Source organism: Mytilus californianus, unplaced genomic scaffold (genome assembly GCF_021869535.1).
Source record: "Mytilus californianus isolate M0D057914Y unplaced genomic scaffold, xbMytCali1.0.p SCAF_22, whole genome shotgun sequence".
Classification (NCBI taxonomy): domain Eukaryota; kingdom Metazoa; phylum Mollusca; class Bivalvia; order Mytilida; family Mytilidae; genus Mytilus; species Mytilus californianus.
Window position 1 is genome coordinate 5,033,999 of NW_026262671.1, and position 18,931 is coordinate 5,052,929.

An 18,931-nucleotide genomic window follows, 5' to 3' on the forward strand; every position below is an offset into this window, starting at 1 on the left:
GAAAATTTACCAGGACAATTATTCTAATGCAAAAATGGACTATTTTATAATTATAATAGGGTATTTAATACAAGATGTATGAACAAAGTTGGCACTGTTTACACCATTGACTATATGTGTATGCGTAAAAGCACCAGAGGATGACGACTCAGGTCTCCAGCCTATTATTCAAAGGTTTGGAGATCGCCAAATTTAATAAAACTTTACAGGACATTTATAGTTCGTTATATTATTAGATAAATAAACAAGTTTCATGACATTAGGATCTATTTTAGAGACATTTTCAAATTGGCTATTTTCAACTTCAGCTTAGTATTTAATTATTACGTTAGGTAAAACTATAAAGATATTCCTCCTGGTAAATGGTGGCGCATATCAGTAATATGGACAGTGGGAAGGATGTAAGATTTGTATTTTGTGATGTATCTAGAGCTTTTGGTAAAGTTTGGCATAAAGGACTTTTATTTAAACTTAAACAATATGGCTTAAATGATCAGCTCTTATCTTGGATATAAAATTATCTTTCAGATCGTCAACAAAAGGTAGTTTTAGAAGGCTTTTCATCAACTCTTAAAGTATACATGCAGGTGTCCCCCAGGGATCAGTTTTGGGACCCTTTCTGTTTCATATTTATATAAATGATATAGTAAATGACGTTGTTAATTGTATTACACTTTTTGCAGATGACACCTCCTTATTTGTTATAGTAGATGATGACCATGCTGTAGCAGCTGCTTCTTTGATGACTTAAATGTTATCTCAAATTGGGCAAAATCATGGGCTGTACAAATAATTCACAAAGAAAACTAAAAACATTTAATTCACTAGAAGGGAAACGGAGCATCCAATTGTAATTTTTGGGATAAATGGCGAAGAGGTTGAGAAAATAAATATTTACTGTCATCTTGGGATAACATTTCAGTTATCAGCTTCATGGAACACACATATTGATATTATTTATAAAAAGCATGATCTCGTCTATCTGTGCTTCGTCAAGTTAAACATTTATTAGATATAAGTTCACTTATACGTATTTAGTATGCTTTTATTAGACCTATATTAGAGTATGGTGATGTTGTTTGGGGCAATTGCATCCAGCACGAGTCTGAGCTTCTATAAAATATTCAAATAGAAGCTTCTAGAATTATTACAGGACTAAGGCGTAATTCCTCAAGACAAAATCTTTATATTGAATTAGGATTAGAAACTTTGGAGAATAGACGAAATAAAAATAAGCTTATACTATTCTATGAAATATTAAATTGGATGACACCTGCATACTTATATGAGTTAGTCCAGCCATGTCTTCCTAGACAAAGCCCTTATACTTTGAAGAATGAAAATAACACTTCTCACCCGCCTCTTGTTAGAACTAGCTCTTATTTTAATAGTTTCTTTCCTTCCACTATAAGACTTTGGAATAGTTTTCCTCTGATTTTACAAAAATCCCCAAGTTTGTGTATATTTAGAAGTGGACTGGACAAGTTTTATAGGACTGATGAAATATTTAAACCTTTCAACTATAGGATAAGGAAACTTAATATAAGTCATTGTCAACTCAGAAATAATGCTAGCAACCTAAAATCACATTTGTTTAATCAGTTCTTATCAGAGAACACTTTTTGTGCAAACCGTAATCACCATGTTGAGGATAGCCAACATTTCTTTTTTATTAGCCCCAAGTACAATGATGTAAGACAGATCCTACTTGATTCCATTTACTCCATTGTTGATAATGTTGATATAAATATTGAAGTATTACTTTTTTGAAATAGATTATTTGCATATGATATTAGCATTGCTATTTTTAAATCTGTTCAGAAATATATCAGTGACACTTTACGTTTTGTTTGAAATTTTCTTAATTTTTGTTTTATTTAGTGTTATTGGTTTTTCTTCTCCACTTCCGCATTAATTCACTTATTCCACTAAGCAAGCTTAGTGTCTCTTCCAAACCATATATGTATATTTCTAATGACTTTTAAAGAATATTTACATGCATCAAAGTACTTGAATTAATGATGAGTAGTTGCCTATATACTTAAATTTACTTAACATTTAGTAATTAACACCGTAAACATATATGTGCTTGTGTGTGCTAATAAGTAGCATGCATGTTTCACTTTATTATATCTTTTTAAAACAGAATTGTTAATATTTGATTTATACCTTGTACATGTAATATGGAGAGAGCTTTTATAGGATGTGCCTGTTGCTCAATCCTTTCATATCTTAATGAATAAAATATATTTAAAATCAAAAATCAGATCAACTATAAAGATGTTTCATTAAAATCAAATCAATTCCAATTTTTGTTCTTATCATCATGTGTATTAAGCAACAAGATGGTCAAGTGAAACAAAAGATATAGCAATTATTTCAAAGTCATATTTATATACAGGTATGAGCCTGTGTCTGGGAATGATTGTGTTTTTATTCATTAATAAAAGGAGGTCTTATATGAAAATATTGCATTTTCCACTTATAAATTTTGTAATTTTTTTTTACTTAAAAATAATCATTCTTTATATATTCAATGTACTAAATTGGTAAAATAAAACCTGCAAAATGCCTATTTAATTTTGGAATAAGAGAGAGGCAAAGGATACCAAAGGAAAATTCAAACTCATAAGTCGAAAATAAACTGCCAATGTCAAGACTAATAACGAAAAACGACGAAAAGACAAACAACAGTAAACATAACACAACAACATAGAAAACTACAGAATGATCAACTCGAACCCCATTAAAAGTCGGGAAGATCATCGGAATGGTAAACAGATCCTGCTTTACTAGCGGCACCCTTCGTTATGCTCATGTATTTGAACTCTGATAATAAGTCTAGTTCTGTTGTTTACACTCGACGAAAAGAGGATGGGACTGTGGTTACGACAATTGGAACATATTTGTCGTCATCTGTGAATCAGATATTTCATAACGGTTACCGAACTCGTAGTAGAGTTCGTAAAATTTTTGAAGGGATGATTTCAACGTCACCATTTGGCATCTTTAATTCAAAAACATCATTGTAAGCTGCAACCCTCTACAAAGGAAATCATGATAGTAAATGCAATCTCTGGAATATTGTATCAACTGCGAAGCTGTAATTAATATCTCTTTTGTCGTAAAGTTTTGTTCGTAAAAAGTAAAATAACAAAAATACCGAACTCCAAGTGAAATTCAAAATGAAAAGTCCTTTACAAAATGGCAAAATCAAAAACTCAAACGCATAAAAACGAATGGAAAACATTTGTTATATTCCTAAATTGGTACAGGCATTTCCTTATGTAGAAAATGTTACCGACCCTCATTGTTAACTTTTAGATGTAAGCCAAGATATGAGGCTGACTGTATCTGTTGTATTCTTTATCTCAAGCTCAATTGAATAGATGCGTCCAACAGTCGCAAAACTTTGAACTATTTAGTGTGAGGACATAATCTATATATAGCTGATATTTCATTCAACTAACATGTATCCTATGCAATTATCTCCACTTTGTCCTACTCTTATAACTATTGCAAATGTTATATACAGTTCCTGTTCCTTTTTAGAAAAATTATTTCTGAACAATAAGTATCAGGACCATATAATCTGCCAGGCTGGATATTATTGGAACAATACCAAATAGTGTGTTGTATTTTATTATGAACTTTTTGACACAGCAGTGGTTGCAGTCTTATTTATTTAACATTTCTAGCACAAAGTAAAAGGCCTATGCATGTTGATTTTCTATTAAAGGGATGTGTCAAGAATAATGCAAGTCTTGTTGTAAACTTGTACATGTTGTATCACAATGTAAACATATCCTTTTTGTGTGAATTGTAATCTGTTTTTACACTATATTCAAACCTACTTTCTTGGAATTTTATTTATTAACATTGATGGCTTATGTGTTGGATTCGATCCGTTAAAATGTCAACATATTTCGTGTAATCGTGTTCATGATCAATTTATAGTTTCCGGAATTAAATCTAAACACTAACGTACGTAAACAATATATACATTGTCGGATTCGTTGTTTACTTGTATGAGCTATAGAAACAGGACGAAAAGGGAATATATGTACATTTTATATTTCCAACAATGAACATACATTTTTATCCTGCAATTTACACCAGGCACTTTAAGCTTTAGTTGTTTAAGGTGGTACCCAACACCTTGACTAATATTAATTTGGCTCCTTTAATTTTCATAAAATTTTGACAAAATGTTTACTTTGACCCTTTGACAAAAATATAAAAATTTCAAAAAATTTGAACCAACCACTTTATCAGAAAAATTTCTTTGGTTATATAGCAATTTGATCATTGAGAAGCTTAATATTTCCTTAACAATACAACGTAATTAAAACGTTTAGCTGATTTTTACAGAGTTATCTCCCTGTAGTGTTAGGTACCACCTTAAATCTGAATAATTAATTCTGATTTCTCAAGGAAATTGACATACTTGAAACGCAAGCCACAAAGAGGACCCCACAATAAACTAAAATATTCACATTACCGTTTGCTAACTATAGAAGTGGAGCAACATGATACTTTATATGTACAAGTACAATGAAGCAAATATTTATTTGTTTACATGTTATTTGTACAATAGTTGATTGGCTGATTGCAGGATAAAACACTTTGTTGATACTGTATGCATCATATCCCTCATTTGCAAGTCAATCTTGCCACGTCACATCACCTGACAAAAGGCTGTTGGAGGATCTTTTTTGGATCCCAATATGTGGCTTACCACAGCGCAAGTTGCATTTGAAATATTGCAGTTGTGCTTTCAAACTGCTTGTGATACATTTAAATGTTTAACCAGTTTTAAGTAAAATAATAACTAGATGTATATTTAAGTAGTTTTTTGCTACATTCCGGACGAAGTCGTATTTAATAATTGGATTACTACATTATCCATTGTCCCATAAGTAATGATTACTTAACATGAATAATCATTTGACACACTGTAAAATTGCATTTGATTTTGTGTTTTCGGTTCTTTACATCTTTTGGATTGGCACAAGAATAAATGTCAGCACATACTTCTTTATCCCTCCTTAAAACCAATCTCATGGTTATATATAATTGAGATGTATGCTAAAACACAATCTAGGTTCCTCGTTTTGACAAGGATATAAACATATTGCTATTGAAAATGCATATTGCCATTTGGTTTTGTTTTCACTTTAGAATAAAAATGAGAATGGAAATGGGGAATATGTCAAAGAGACAACAACCCGATCAAAGAGTAGACAACAGCCGAAGGCCACCAAACGCAATATATACAGAACTTATAATGATTAAATCAAATTTTGCAACATAAGATTTCTGCTTGTTTGATTATAAAATATTCAAATTTTGTCTTCATTAATTGTGTTGCTCAGTTTGACAAATGCTAAGGCTTTTTTTTGTATGATTATCTTCAAGTGATAAGGACACATTTATGTTTGAAAGGAATCTTGATTTTCCGATTTTGGTTTTATCTGCAAATCTAAGATGCACTTATTGTATGATGAACTCATTATGCTATACATTTTCTTTCTTGATCTACATACATTTCCCGTTTGATGATATATTGTAAGCATGTGTCTATTATAACATTTTCTGTTTGATCTGTATGGAGAAAAAACAGGTACCAAGTACCAGATATGCATGCAATTGATCCTCTTTGACAAAAAATTGAATATACAATTAAATGTTATCTATCTATCTATCTATCTATCTATCTATCTATCTATCTATCTATCTATCTATCTATCTATCTATCTATCTATCTATCTATCTATCTATCTAAATATATATAATACAAATTCGAAAAAGGACTTTCTCGTGTTGTTTTAATTTGTAGACCAAAATAATTAATTTACTGATATATGAGCTAATAAACGTAGAAGAGAGGTGAAAGATATCAAAGGAACATTAAAACGCATAAATTGAAAACAAACTGACAACGCCATGGCAGTAAAGGAAAAGAAAAGACCAAAAACAAACAAAAGACAAACTGAACAACATGAATCCTCAAAAACAGGGGATGATATCAGGTACTCTTGAGGAGTAACCTGTTGTGATGCTCATGCTAGTTCAAACCCAATGATATGTATTATTCGGTAGCCATGTCAATAAGGGCTATATTTGCCCAAATTATTTGTTTATACAAATTTTTTTTCTTCAAATTTTAGATATACATAACTATTCTGCATTTTGTTTTTATATATTATGTAATTGATTTAAGTATTGGACGAAACTGAGTGTTCAGGAATAATAATGATGCTCTTTTGGTATTAACGGTCGATAAGCTTTGTTGCCTACAAGGACATCTGAAAACGACTGATAACTAATACTTTGTTTCTTGGTGCCTTTGTCGAACTAAATCTTGGTCTTTTGTTCTGATGTTTACAAATAAAGACACTATCGTAAAAGTAATGGCTAAGGTAACAAAATGTGTGGTCAGTTCACTATAATTCATTAAATGTAGTAGTATTTTACAAGTCGGGCTCTAAATATGGTTGAATATCAAGCAATAATTGCACATTTAAATGAATGTCTAAAGAATTAGAGAGAATTGCTATTGATAGTTTCTAAATATTAGCTGTCTATGTTGTAACACTGGATGCCGAACATGAGATTTAAAATGCTGGTGACTTATCATACATACAATCAATAAATGCTTACTCTGTCACGAGCAGTATGTTTTTGCCTTATATCTTTAAATACCAGAATATTCCTGTGATCTATATATGGAGTTTAGTATGACGTCCATTATCACTGAACTAGTATACATATTTGTTTAGGGGCCAGCTGAAGGACGCCTTCGGGCGCGGGAATTCTCGCTGCATTGAAGACCCATTGGTGGCCTTCGGCTGTAGTCTGCTCTATGGTCGGGTTGTTGTCTCTTTGACACATTCCCCATTTCCATTCTCAATTGTATTCCTCGATAATGTACTTTTCCTGATTGTGACATTTTTACTGATGGTTGATTCGCAGGGTTGTTGCTGGAGACCCTGTAACTGCTGACGTACCCGTTCTCACATATTTTCTAGTTCAAGCGATTCCCTCATTTTTATGACCGTGATTTCTTAATCGAATTGTGACATTCGAACATTGGTAACTACTATTGCCTTAAATTGTCTATCGCAGTTGCAGATTTTTTTCTGATGAGTTACGTCTAAGAATAGAATAAAATCACCACAATCGCAACAGCGAAAAAAATAATCAAACATAAAAGTTTCCTTGAACATCACCATCGTGCTTATTTCCTTTGAGTAAAGGTCCTAGGATATAAATCCTAGTTTAAAATCTCCACCCAAATGTATGCAGTATTTTAGAGGTCTCACGGAGTGAATATTTTTTTTAATTTTGGACTGAAAGGTGAACTTTATTTTAAAACATCAAATTCCGTTGGATTTATTTTGTTAGTTGTCAATTGAACGATAAAAAATAAAATGAAAGTTTCATATTATTATAATTCTTCTATATGCCATAAAAAGAACCAGTTATTTATAGTTTCAAGAATCATAATAAGTTAATCATGAGAAAAATTATTGTATAGATTGTATGGGACAGCTGAGCTATTACCATGACTGTTAGTTACGATCCCACTTGTGAGTTACAATTGCAGCCGTTGCATAAATGTTATCCTTTTGAATGAATTTTCTGAAAAAAAAAAATAATAAATGTGTTTACCCCTTCCACGCTTTAAAAAAAATTGTCTTTTCTTTATCTGAAAATGATATAATGTAATACTAGAGGCAATTATGCCAATATTCATCTCATAGATTAGATTCAAGATATGTTAGATGATATCAGATGATCCAATCATTTAAAAAATTTAAAATGAAGTTTGTTCAGCTAACGAATATCACTAGAACAAATCATACCAAACCTCGTATATTCCATAAAACATTTTGATATTAACTTTAAAAAATTCTGTATATTGTTCTGTTAAATCTATTGCTACATCGTTGATTTTGATAAGTATGTGAACACTACAGACACATGTACTTGGTAAAATCATGGCTACATATTAATTTAAGGCAACAGTAGCTAAATGATGCCCACATCTCACAAACCGACCAATTTACCAACCAAGGAGCAAAGCAAAAATGTAGATAACCACATGCACTCCAAAAGAGCTCCAAAAGATGCACAACCATGTATGTTGACAAAATAATCGTTTCCGGCAATTCATGCATCACCCGATATGTGAATCAACATGCAGTCAAAATATCACATTCGGTAATAGGACATATTCGACAGAATTAAAGAAGATACAAACAACTTTAAGTTTCTTAATTGTTGTCTTGTCTCTTTGCTATTCAAGATATTTCCACTGAGAAAATATGGATTGAAACCTATATCAAATCATGATTCGTTTGTGAAAAATGATACAAACAATTACTGAATTGTGACTTTTTTAAAAATTTATAGTCAATAGACTTAATGCCCTTTCGCTTAAAGGTGTTCACTCCTTTGCTTGCTTCATTTAAAAAATACTGGAATATTGTTTTCACTGTGTATCCTTTTGATTTGGTTTATCATTTTGATTAGTTTAAGCATTCAAATGATCATTTCGGAACATAAAGGCTATGAATAAATCTGAGCACTCAAATTTGTTATACTATACAGTATGAGCAATAGGCAGTAGATTTATATATTAAAACAAATAAATATTTATATTTTCCATTGTTTATGTTTTTCAATTTAAACTTAGATTTGACTGTTGCTATGGAAACAATGGAAAGACAACACCCAGCACGCGAACATGAATACCACTCATATATGCTACCATATACCAAAATATCAAAATATTTTGCGCTTTTCATATGGTACAGTAATTATATATAAGGAAAGAGTTCAATGGATACCTACAATGCCTTCTAATTCTGTTACTGTAATCATATAATGTTTTCTTAATAGTATTTTTCAGCAGGAAATGCCTGTTTTCCGGAGTACCGTTGGCTTTTATTTGTAGACAAAAATTCATTCACTTTAGTCTTTTTTTTTAATCATTAAAAGTGAGTCACACAGCTTAGTTATAATTGACCACAAGTTAATTGTCCCAACAGTAATGAATGTATTCCAAACTTTTCTAAAATTGTCCGTTTTATGAATTTATAAATTATAAAAAAAATAGGGTTTCAACTCCATAAGAGAGAGTTGACATATACAACCTTGATTTTCAAATTTGAAAGACTGAACATTACTTAATAATTTATGCTTCAGTCTTTAGAAGCTGTTCATATCAAAATGACTGTTTCAATATATTAAATTGACAGGACCTGCAACAAAACATTATCACAGTCCCAGCCGATTAATTTCAAAACTCAATTTGTTAAGTATGTGATAACTCCATTGTGAGGTATCTGTGATGACGCCTTCGCCTGTTCTGTTCACTGAAGATTATCTTATCTCATGATTGTTATCGAATGACTGATATACCTATCAATGTTAATAAACACGAACAACTCTCGTTTAGTTGTGGATCATATGAATGACAACACCTGTTTTCAATGAACTATTGAAGGCGGCGACAGATGAAAAGATTTAAAAAATCGGACCATATTTAACAGAATGACATAGGAATATTTACTGCAATGGCGCATATACAAAATTTCAATCCTGGTATCTTTGATCAGTATATTGGAAAGAAGGAAGATAATTTTTCATCGGAACTTGGAAATCGAGAAATCGAGAAATCTCCGGTAATGAAAATTACATTTACCTGAAGAAGGGTGTTTGCAGAAAATAATAGGATCTGCATGTAGTGTGCAGAATGGCGAAGGATAACTCAAATTTTAAGTTAAAGATTGTACTTTTGGATCGAGTGTACAATAATATTTATGGTTGTCTCTCTCGCTTCTTTATATAGAAAAATGTAATTAAACGTATTTATCAACTATGTTTAAAAAAAACTAAAATAGAATAATAGTTACACGCATGTGGTAACCTCTACATAGCACTATTAGGTTAGGAGACAGATAACATGTATCAATTCAAAAGTTGGAAAATACCTTCAACCTAATTCGAGATTACTCTGACGTCTGATTTTATTTTATAAATGGTTTAATTTTAAATATTTCTGAGGAAATTTAAAGAACGATCATCTTGATAGGTCCTTAGTAGTATAAGTAAAGGCAACAGTAGTATACCGCTGTTTAAAAGATTAAATCGATTGAGAGAAAACAAATCCGAGTAACAAACTATCTCGAGGGGAACATAATGTTATTCTTAAAATCTATCATGGGAACCAAATTTGTTGTGACACTGTGTAAAAGCTTAACAGTTTTGAGACATCTTACAACGCATGTTAAGCAAGTATGTTTTTTGATGCGCTATTTCATTATGCCAAAATATGATATATTTTCCAGACCAAAGCCCTCTTACACTCTAGCATACTTATATGAATGTTTAGTCATTTATAAAAATATTTCTTTTAAAATTGTTTTTAACTAAAACTGAAATGTGCATGGCTTACAAGTATTTTTAATCTTGATTTTTTTTAGAAAGCAATCGCAGGATTTTCTTTTCTTTTTTTTAATAGTTTTAAAGCAGCAAAGCCAATACAAACTTATATTTCTCATTTGGTGACATGGTCGTTATATGTCAATTCCTATACAACTAAGTACACATCCGTTTTGTTTGTTTGATAAGTTTCGTTTTTACGGACTTTGACGAGATTTAAAATAAATTGATTGAATTCATGCATCGATATGACATCGAGATATAAACAGATGTTAAACGATTTTGCGGCATCAAACTATAAATATTTAAATTCGGCTTGTTGGAGTTCCTGGCAATATATTACTTTCATGGTACAACCAATATGTTTACTGTCAACTAATCTTGATTGTTCTAAATTATTCATATTACAGGTGCTTTGAGATGGCAGGTAGAAGACAAACTGACACACTATGGACAAACTTTAGTGTTGATGTGCAAAGTTCCAAATTGTTGTTTTGAAGCTGCAGGATGGTATTTATGGAATCCTGATAAACGTACAATATTTAAAGATGTCAAAACTACTAATATATCAACACCACCTAAGTATTTGGGAGGCGTTCGAACAGATGGTTTTACGCTCTTCATAACGAATTTGACGCAAACAGACATTCACGTTAATTACTCCTGTGATTATGGATCACTGTTTGGAGACAGTATTTTATTACACAAAGATAATGTTTTCAAAAGTAGGTAATAATGTTATGTTTTTTTCTCTTCTTAAAAATGATAGCAACCCTCCATTTTTCATCTGCATACTTACCCATAATGTTGAAATGTAGATATTTTACAATATTTACAAGATGGTAGGTCAAAAACTTTATTAAATAAACTTGTGATTTCTATTTGTGAGCACAAAAGTGGTTTACACAAATTTAGTAAAAGGATAAGTCTAAGCAATTTATGAAATGTATAGACAAAATTTTCGATCACATTTTGCAAACTGATTAACTTATTCCTTTTTTGTCACCCTTTTTTTTATTTATATGTGTGAAAGTGTAAATTGAAAAAAAATGTAAAATGGTTCACAGGTTCCAAGTGACGATGTGACATCTTTATATCTTTAGTCAGGTCAGAGTCCATTACAGAGAAAATAACAATTGAAAAGTAATTTAACACTGCAAGAAACCTGTACTTTGCAAATTCTTACAAATCTGTGAAATTATAACACACTTTAATTCTACTCGCATTTTTGGTAACATCGTACATCTCTTTATCACATAGTAATCCTTAAATATGTGTATTACTTTAATACGACCAATATCTGTTTGTTCTTTTTTCCAGATGACCAATCTAAACTTGAATTTAGTACCACGTTAATGTAAGTAACTTATGTTAACCGATAACAAAATTTGAGAGCAGACACTTATGATAAAAAAATGAACTTCAATTTGATATCTTGGCACTAGTACATGAATTACATGAAATATTTCAAACAGGATGCGCTAACCATTCTGAAACACGTACAATCACTCTCGATTTTCGGTAAGGTTTTATATTAATGTTTCCAAGTTCTGCATTGTGCAATACATGCTTGTCTGTTTGTCTTCTTAAAATTTTGCCATGATGTCAATTTTTCTTCAACTTATCTATTTGAATTTATCCTTTTGGTGTCATCCCCCTCTCTAATATACGTTAATTGGATCAATTCGACCGAATACGTCAAACACGTAGAATGAAAACAAGATATTTTACTCTTAATATTTTGGCACAAACAATAAAGTTTAATACATAGTTTTAATGTATTACAATGAATAGTTCTATACGCTTTGCCAATTTGAAGCTTTCTTTTTATTTACTAACAATTTGACAATTCAATGTGGCTCTCCCGAATAAGGATACCGGGTAGATTTTTTTATATACCCATATATTTTAAATCTTTTAATGCTGAATCCATAAATGCAAAGACAAAAGGGGGTCACCAGGCTCTTTTTTTTTTCCTGAAATGGAAGCGACATGTGCGATTTTGACCAAACATTTCCATCCTTCCAACAATAACGGCTACATCAAAGTCAATGACTTTTAGATCCAAGTCAGTATGATTAATATGTGAAAAAAAACATTAAAATTTGAAATGTAAGCGCTTACCCTCGTTGTATTAGATTTAAATTTCCGTTTGATTTCAGATTTATGTCTAAATTTTGCATTTTCTTATTTCAGCTGAACATGTTGAAGACTAAAAATAATGGTTAAATCTATTTTTTGTAACATTTTCCCTGTGGATTTTAAAAAAAAACTAATATGATAAAGCTATGACCTTTTGTAGCATTTTAAGGTAAAATAGAATGAGGGTCACAAGGCTTTTGAAAACGATTCGGACTTTTGTTTAACCCCTCCAACCAATGAGGTGTGATTTCAATGCACTCTATTAATTACTGCGACTTCTTTATTGATCGCTTTAAGAAAAATTATGTTTGCAATTATATCAATGGACGATATCTGAATATAAATGTGTGTAAAAGAGGAACGAAAGATCCAAGAGGGACAGTCAAACTCATAGATCGAAAACAAACTGACAACGCCATGGCCAAAAATAAAACAGACAAACAGACAAATAATAGTACAGATGACACAGCATAGAAAACTAAAGACTAACATATAATTTCAAGTCCGCTTTTCAAGTTAACTAGATTGAGGTCCTAGGACTGGTCAGAGCAGTCCTAAATCCTGTCATAGGTTGACTTTGACCAGTCACAATTACTGCTTAGCAAGTAGACTTGCTGTACAAGTTAGGACTGCGCCCATCTGTAAGGTTTTCTTTAGTCCAATGATCAGAGTATACCTGTTTATGTTGTTATATTTATCATCCAATATTAGTTGACTGATTGTTTATTAGTTTTCTTGTTTGTCAGTTTGACTGCTTTTTACCATATTTTAACCATTCTTTATATGCTTCCAAGAAGAAATAAGGAATAAACTGTTTTGGTAACTAATGGAGTGTTGTTAACCAGATTCACGTGAAATTCAGAAGAGTTGGTCCGTACTGGTTCAAGTAAAATGATGGATTACTTTTTTTCAATTTTTCTGCTTACCTTCCACTGATCTTTTCACCTACGTAATCTAAAAAACAAATTATCAATATATTTTATTCACAAAACTCATTCAGATTTTTGAATTAAGATTTTTTTTCAGTTTTCTTTTCAGTTTTGTTTCTATAATCAAATTCAAACATTGAAATTTATTACGTCCTTACTAAAAACTTTTCACCTTGCATTTAACGAAACCAGTGTCAAATTGTTTAATAGTATCTTGAATGTGTTTCAACTTACCTAAACGGAAAGCTTTCGTTTTAGTACAATTTAAGAAAAGTCCTGATAAAGAACGATATTCTTAAATTGAATTTAGTGATTTTGTGATTTTTATAAGCATGGGTGCTTTTATTCTTTTAATAGATATTGTAGTTGTAACAGTTCCGGTCGTTTACAATGTTCGATTTTACTTTAAGTTGCATTGGCTTTAACAATAAAAGCAACATTTTTTTTTTAATTCATGCGTCCGAAGCGCGTTTCTGGATTTAATGCTTCAGGAACGTTTAACACTGATATTTGAAAGCCAATGATATATAGGAAAAGAAACACTGGAAAAGCTGTATAACTAAACCAGACACAAAATAATAGTCTTATTCCGAAGGCCAACATTGACATAAGGAGTGGAAACCTTACTTTCTAAATAATCTATACATTTATACATGTTATAAACGGACCAGTTTAATAAGGTCTGTTGTGTATCACATCAGTACTAAATGATCTAACTTTTTTTATATTTTCTTCTTATATAAGTTGTAAAAACCTCTTATTATCTTTTCAGTGTTACGATAGGTGTTGTCGGCTCGATCCTGTTCATAGTTCTGATAGCAGTTGTTATTATTATTATCCGTAGAAAGCAAACACGTGTGGAAGAGGTAGAACTTTCTAAACTAGGTAAATAAATTTGGTAATTGAGATTTATTGATTTAATTTTGATAAATTGAACAGTATAAAAAATAATGGCTGTAACAAGGCTCGGAAATCAACAATTCAAAATATTACACAAAAGTACTAATCAAAATACATTTCAACTTTAGATTTTGTGATTTGATATGACTGTTTACGAAAATTTGATAGAAAAGCAGCTAACAAATATCTTAATGACAACTGACATTATTCTGATTGTGCTTCTCGAACGTAATAAGACGTCATCTGATCCCTACTCTTTTCTCAAATGTATATATTTTTATGTTTACAGTTTCTAGAATATATAATGCCCTCAAGTTATAGCATCCGCCTCTTTTATTGTTTATACGATGAGCATGATGAGGGTTTAAATCTCTATGCGAATGTTTTAACCACTTAAATTTTTTACGGTAAAAAAAATGTTTGATTAGTTACTAATGACTGAAATATATGTTTTAACTCATATTTGTCGAAGATTTTATATATTAATACGCCCCTCGTCTCCCTGACCTCTGATATCAAAGAGTGTTCAAGAGAACAATATCTGAATGCTTAAGTAAACATTGGTGTCATGGGTTTCAATTTTCTGTCTGTGTCTTAGGTTTTCTGTACCGAGACCTAATGTATATCTATTACTTTAACTAGGTGTCATGGTCCCTCATTCTTATTCCGTGTCTGCAATTCTTTACCGAGACTTGGGTCCATCCCCTCCTTCCCCAAGCATCTTTGGTCGACCACCCTTTTGGACAGGCAATCTCTTTTTCCAAGGGCCACGCTCAAATTACATACGCTCATGAAGATCTAAGACCCTTATTTAAGATGGAGAAGGTGACTTAGTTACCAACTCCTCCCTCAGTATCCTAATCGGAAAAGAAGTCTATAACGTCTTGAGAAACATTGAATTCCCAACATAACCATTACTACTGCTCTTTCAAAGATGACACTTTCTAATTCTATACTTTTTGGATGAATTGAAATCACAATTCTATGCACTTTCTCTCACTCAGTTCCACCTCCTCTGATCATTTAATCTAGAATATCACATTTCATTAGTTCCATTGGTATCAGGCAAATAAACTAAAGTCCATGATCTGCATGACGGCTGATGTCAAACTGAAATACTGTATCTACATGTATGTAAAGATCTCCATTTCAACATGCTGAAGGACTCTTAAATGTTTTTAAGTCATATATCTTACCTGCTATGTTGAGACATATCACACGGAAGGATAAAAACTTCTCGTAGGTGACCGAACAAAATGTCCACCTTTACCATGTGCATGTCGTTTGATTAAAAAATAATGTGTGTTGCCCCGTTTGTCTATGTTAAATCTGGTAAACAGGACATGCAACTCCTTTATCTCTTTTAAAGATGACTTTTTATGTACCATGTTTCCCTATCTGTTCCCGTGTAACTATTATTTGTGTGTGTGTCTGTCCTGTATATTCTCCCATTTATTTGTATTGTAGTCCTGTCATGTAATCTTGTCATTTTAATGTTATACTTAACATTGTCATAAAAGCGAGAGGTTTGGCTAGCCACAAAACCAGGTTCAACCCACCATTTTTTCTTAAAATGTCCTGTACCAAGTCAGGAAAATGGCCATTGTTATATCATAGTTTCTGTGTGTGTTGCATTTTAGTGTTTAGTTTCTGTTGTTTAGTCTTTCTCCTCTTATATTTGATGTGTTTTCCTCAGATTTAGTTTGTAACCCGGATTTGTTTTTTTTTTCTCAATCGATTTATGAATTTCGAATAGCGGTATACTACTGTTGCCTTTATTAACCATTTATAATTGTTAAGAATAAACCATAGAACAAAGAATATTGCTTTTTACATCATTTACGAGACTGATATCATACAGATATAAAATTTAGAAAATAAAACGGAGACTCATTTTCATGTACATGATGTACTCTGGATTAATCAATTTCGTGGAAACCAAATTTATGGATTGAAGATAATTTTGATACTTGATTTCACTGCTTCATCCAAATTTGCATCCAAGCATATAGAGATATTTTTATTTCGTTAAAAATTTTAAATTCGTTTTTCGTATAAACTAATAAAATCAACATATATTGCATGTATGGGGCATGTATTGGTACCCAGCGAAAAATAATGAAATCAAGAATCATGTGTTTCATAATATATGATTTGTTCTGTTGTAAAATATTCCCTCCAGAACAAGCGTATTAAGTTCACGCATTCTAACAAAATACAAAACAACGTAAATTGGTACAATTGATATGCTAGGCGTAGGATAGCAAGTCTTGCTGCAAAATCTTATCTTCTGGACAATACTATAAAGATTACGCATGCTGACTAAATACTACACAGTATTTTTGTGATAACTTTTTTGACATATTACCGCATCAAAAGAATTTCAAATGGACCTTGAAATCAAATAATCTTCAAATCTTCATCTAGAAGGAAAGAAATGCGTGTTTACAAGAAGGTAACTCGAACAATCAAGTATACTGGGTTGCATTATGAACGTAAAGATAACACTAGTTTTCACATCAATGTCAACTGCATTTACATTGAATCGGTAATTAGTTCTGAAATTTGTATCATATATGCAAGATTACAACCGGTATAGCTTGCTTCAATTAGGTCACAACTACATCAATGTTTGTTTACAATGTATATTTTCTATTATGGATTTCAGGGAAGGAAGAAGGCATTGGCAGAAAAAAGTGCACGATATATAACGACTATTGTTCGAAGATTGAAGTTTCATTCAAATCTTCCCGACAACAAAAGCAAACAGATACAAGTTTAGTGAATACCAAAAACTTTAAACTTTATCAAAAACGTACAGTTAAGATAATGCAAAATGCAGAAATTGAAAGTGGCAAAAGCTATACAGCTCTACTGGAGAAAGAGTTCATAGATTGCAATGTCCACGTAAAGTACACGTATTACTATCTAGGTATGGTGCCATCGCTATGGTACTCACACACAGAGTTACAACATAATGGAACACATGAAATGGTCTTTACGGTCAATGGCGTCCTAGATTATAAGAGCGGAACGGGAGATGATGCAAAAACACTGAGTTAAGCTTGCATAACGTACAAGAACTAAAACGTGTATTATATTTCAATATTGTTTCCTTAAAACAACTACAACAAAGATAAAACAGTGTTCGTTCAATACTTCCCATCATTATTTTTTTCCAATTTCAAATACGCATAGTGCTTCTCAAAATGCAACAGAAAACCTTTTAAGCTTTGAAGTCGTGATATTTTTATTTAAACAAGCTATGCTCTCTCATTAATCCGAACTACGGCGATTTTTTTTTTCATTTGAAATATATATGATTCAATACTGAAACATAATCGAATCGTTCAAACTACAATTTAGTAACAGTGTTTGTTATCTAGATAAATGTTTATCTCGCGAAGAGATTTTAAAAAACAAAAATGACAATGCCCTTTTTCAAGAGATGAAATTCATATTTGAAGTGTTGTAGCTTATGATGTCGTTTTTTCATGGTAAAAACATAAGTACGAATTAGTATCTACAGTTTTTTCATTAATGAAGACGTTTTAGATATTTATAAATTATAAACTTGTTAAAAGAAAAACCACTAAATGAGCAAACAATTCAAAATATAAACGCCGGAACCTTATCAATAATGTATTAAATATTTATTTATTTTGTTAATATTGATAAACACAATTGTATTTTTCCAACACATTTCTATCATACGAATGTCATATCGAGACACCGCGCGAATTGGTAATTGGCACTACTAACACAGCTATAGAAAAATACTTATCGTCGGCTGTTAGTAGCCAATGCTTTTATATCATAAAACAAATACGATAATTAATTTTATATATGCATCCGTCCTTACAAATAATAACAAATGATCACACTATTAATAGCTAGAAAACAAAAGTAATATGTCGTGACAAAAAAAAAAAGTTTAATTTTGGACGGTTGAGAAACGTATATCTTGAATTTGTCGATCAATAAAGTGATATAATTGTTAACGAGATACATTCCTTCGTTGACGTTTTCATGCTAAAATATATATTACACTCATATGTGAAAATAGATAGGTCACATTATAAGCTATAAGAAATAAGACTAAGTTGAAAATTCGATGATATATTGTATAATTCCTAACCTAAATTCAATCAATATGTTCAACAAAATCTGAATCAGTGTTTTTTTATACATAATAAGTTTATCTCATTGACAATAACATAGATAACAGAGATAAAACCAAGGAATCTTACTTGTCTGCAAGTGAAATTTGTGGACAGTTTTCAGTTATCTTGAATGGATGTGTCTGCATATGTACTTAAAGACTAAACATGACTTACTTTTTTTTGCCAAGTGTTCAATTTAAAAAAAAATGCATCATCAATTTGATGGTGAAAGCTTGAAGGAACATTAACATGTATACCGTTTACAACATTCCTGATTCCTGAAATAAAAATTTTGAAATTATGAAAATGCTAGCTCAGCACAAAATTGGGTTTTTATGATAACAA

The 18,931-nt window shown here is 31.3% G+C and overlaps 1 protein-coding gene across 1 annotated transcript in view; it reads left to right on the forward strand.

The window, feature by feature from the left end:
* The window catches only part of LOC127732159 (uncharacterized), a 46,383-nt gene extending 28,011 nt beyond the window's left edge, over window positions 1-18,372 (forward strand). Inside the window, exons 3-6 of the mRNA XM_052241227.1 lie at window positions 10,863-11,177; window positions 11,773-11,809; window positions 14,296-14,408; window positions 17,092-18,372. Of these exons, the coding sequence (XP_052097187.1) occupies window positions 10,863-11,177; window positions 11,773-11,809; window positions 14,296-14,408; window positions 17,092-17,486 (860 nt within the window). The 3' untranslated portion in view covers window positions 17,487-18,372. The remainder of the gene's footprint in view (window positions 1-10,862; window positions 11,178-11,772; window positions 11,810-14,295; window positions 14,409-17,091) is intronic.
* The last annotated feature ends 559 nt before the right edge of the window (window positions 18,373-18,931 follow it).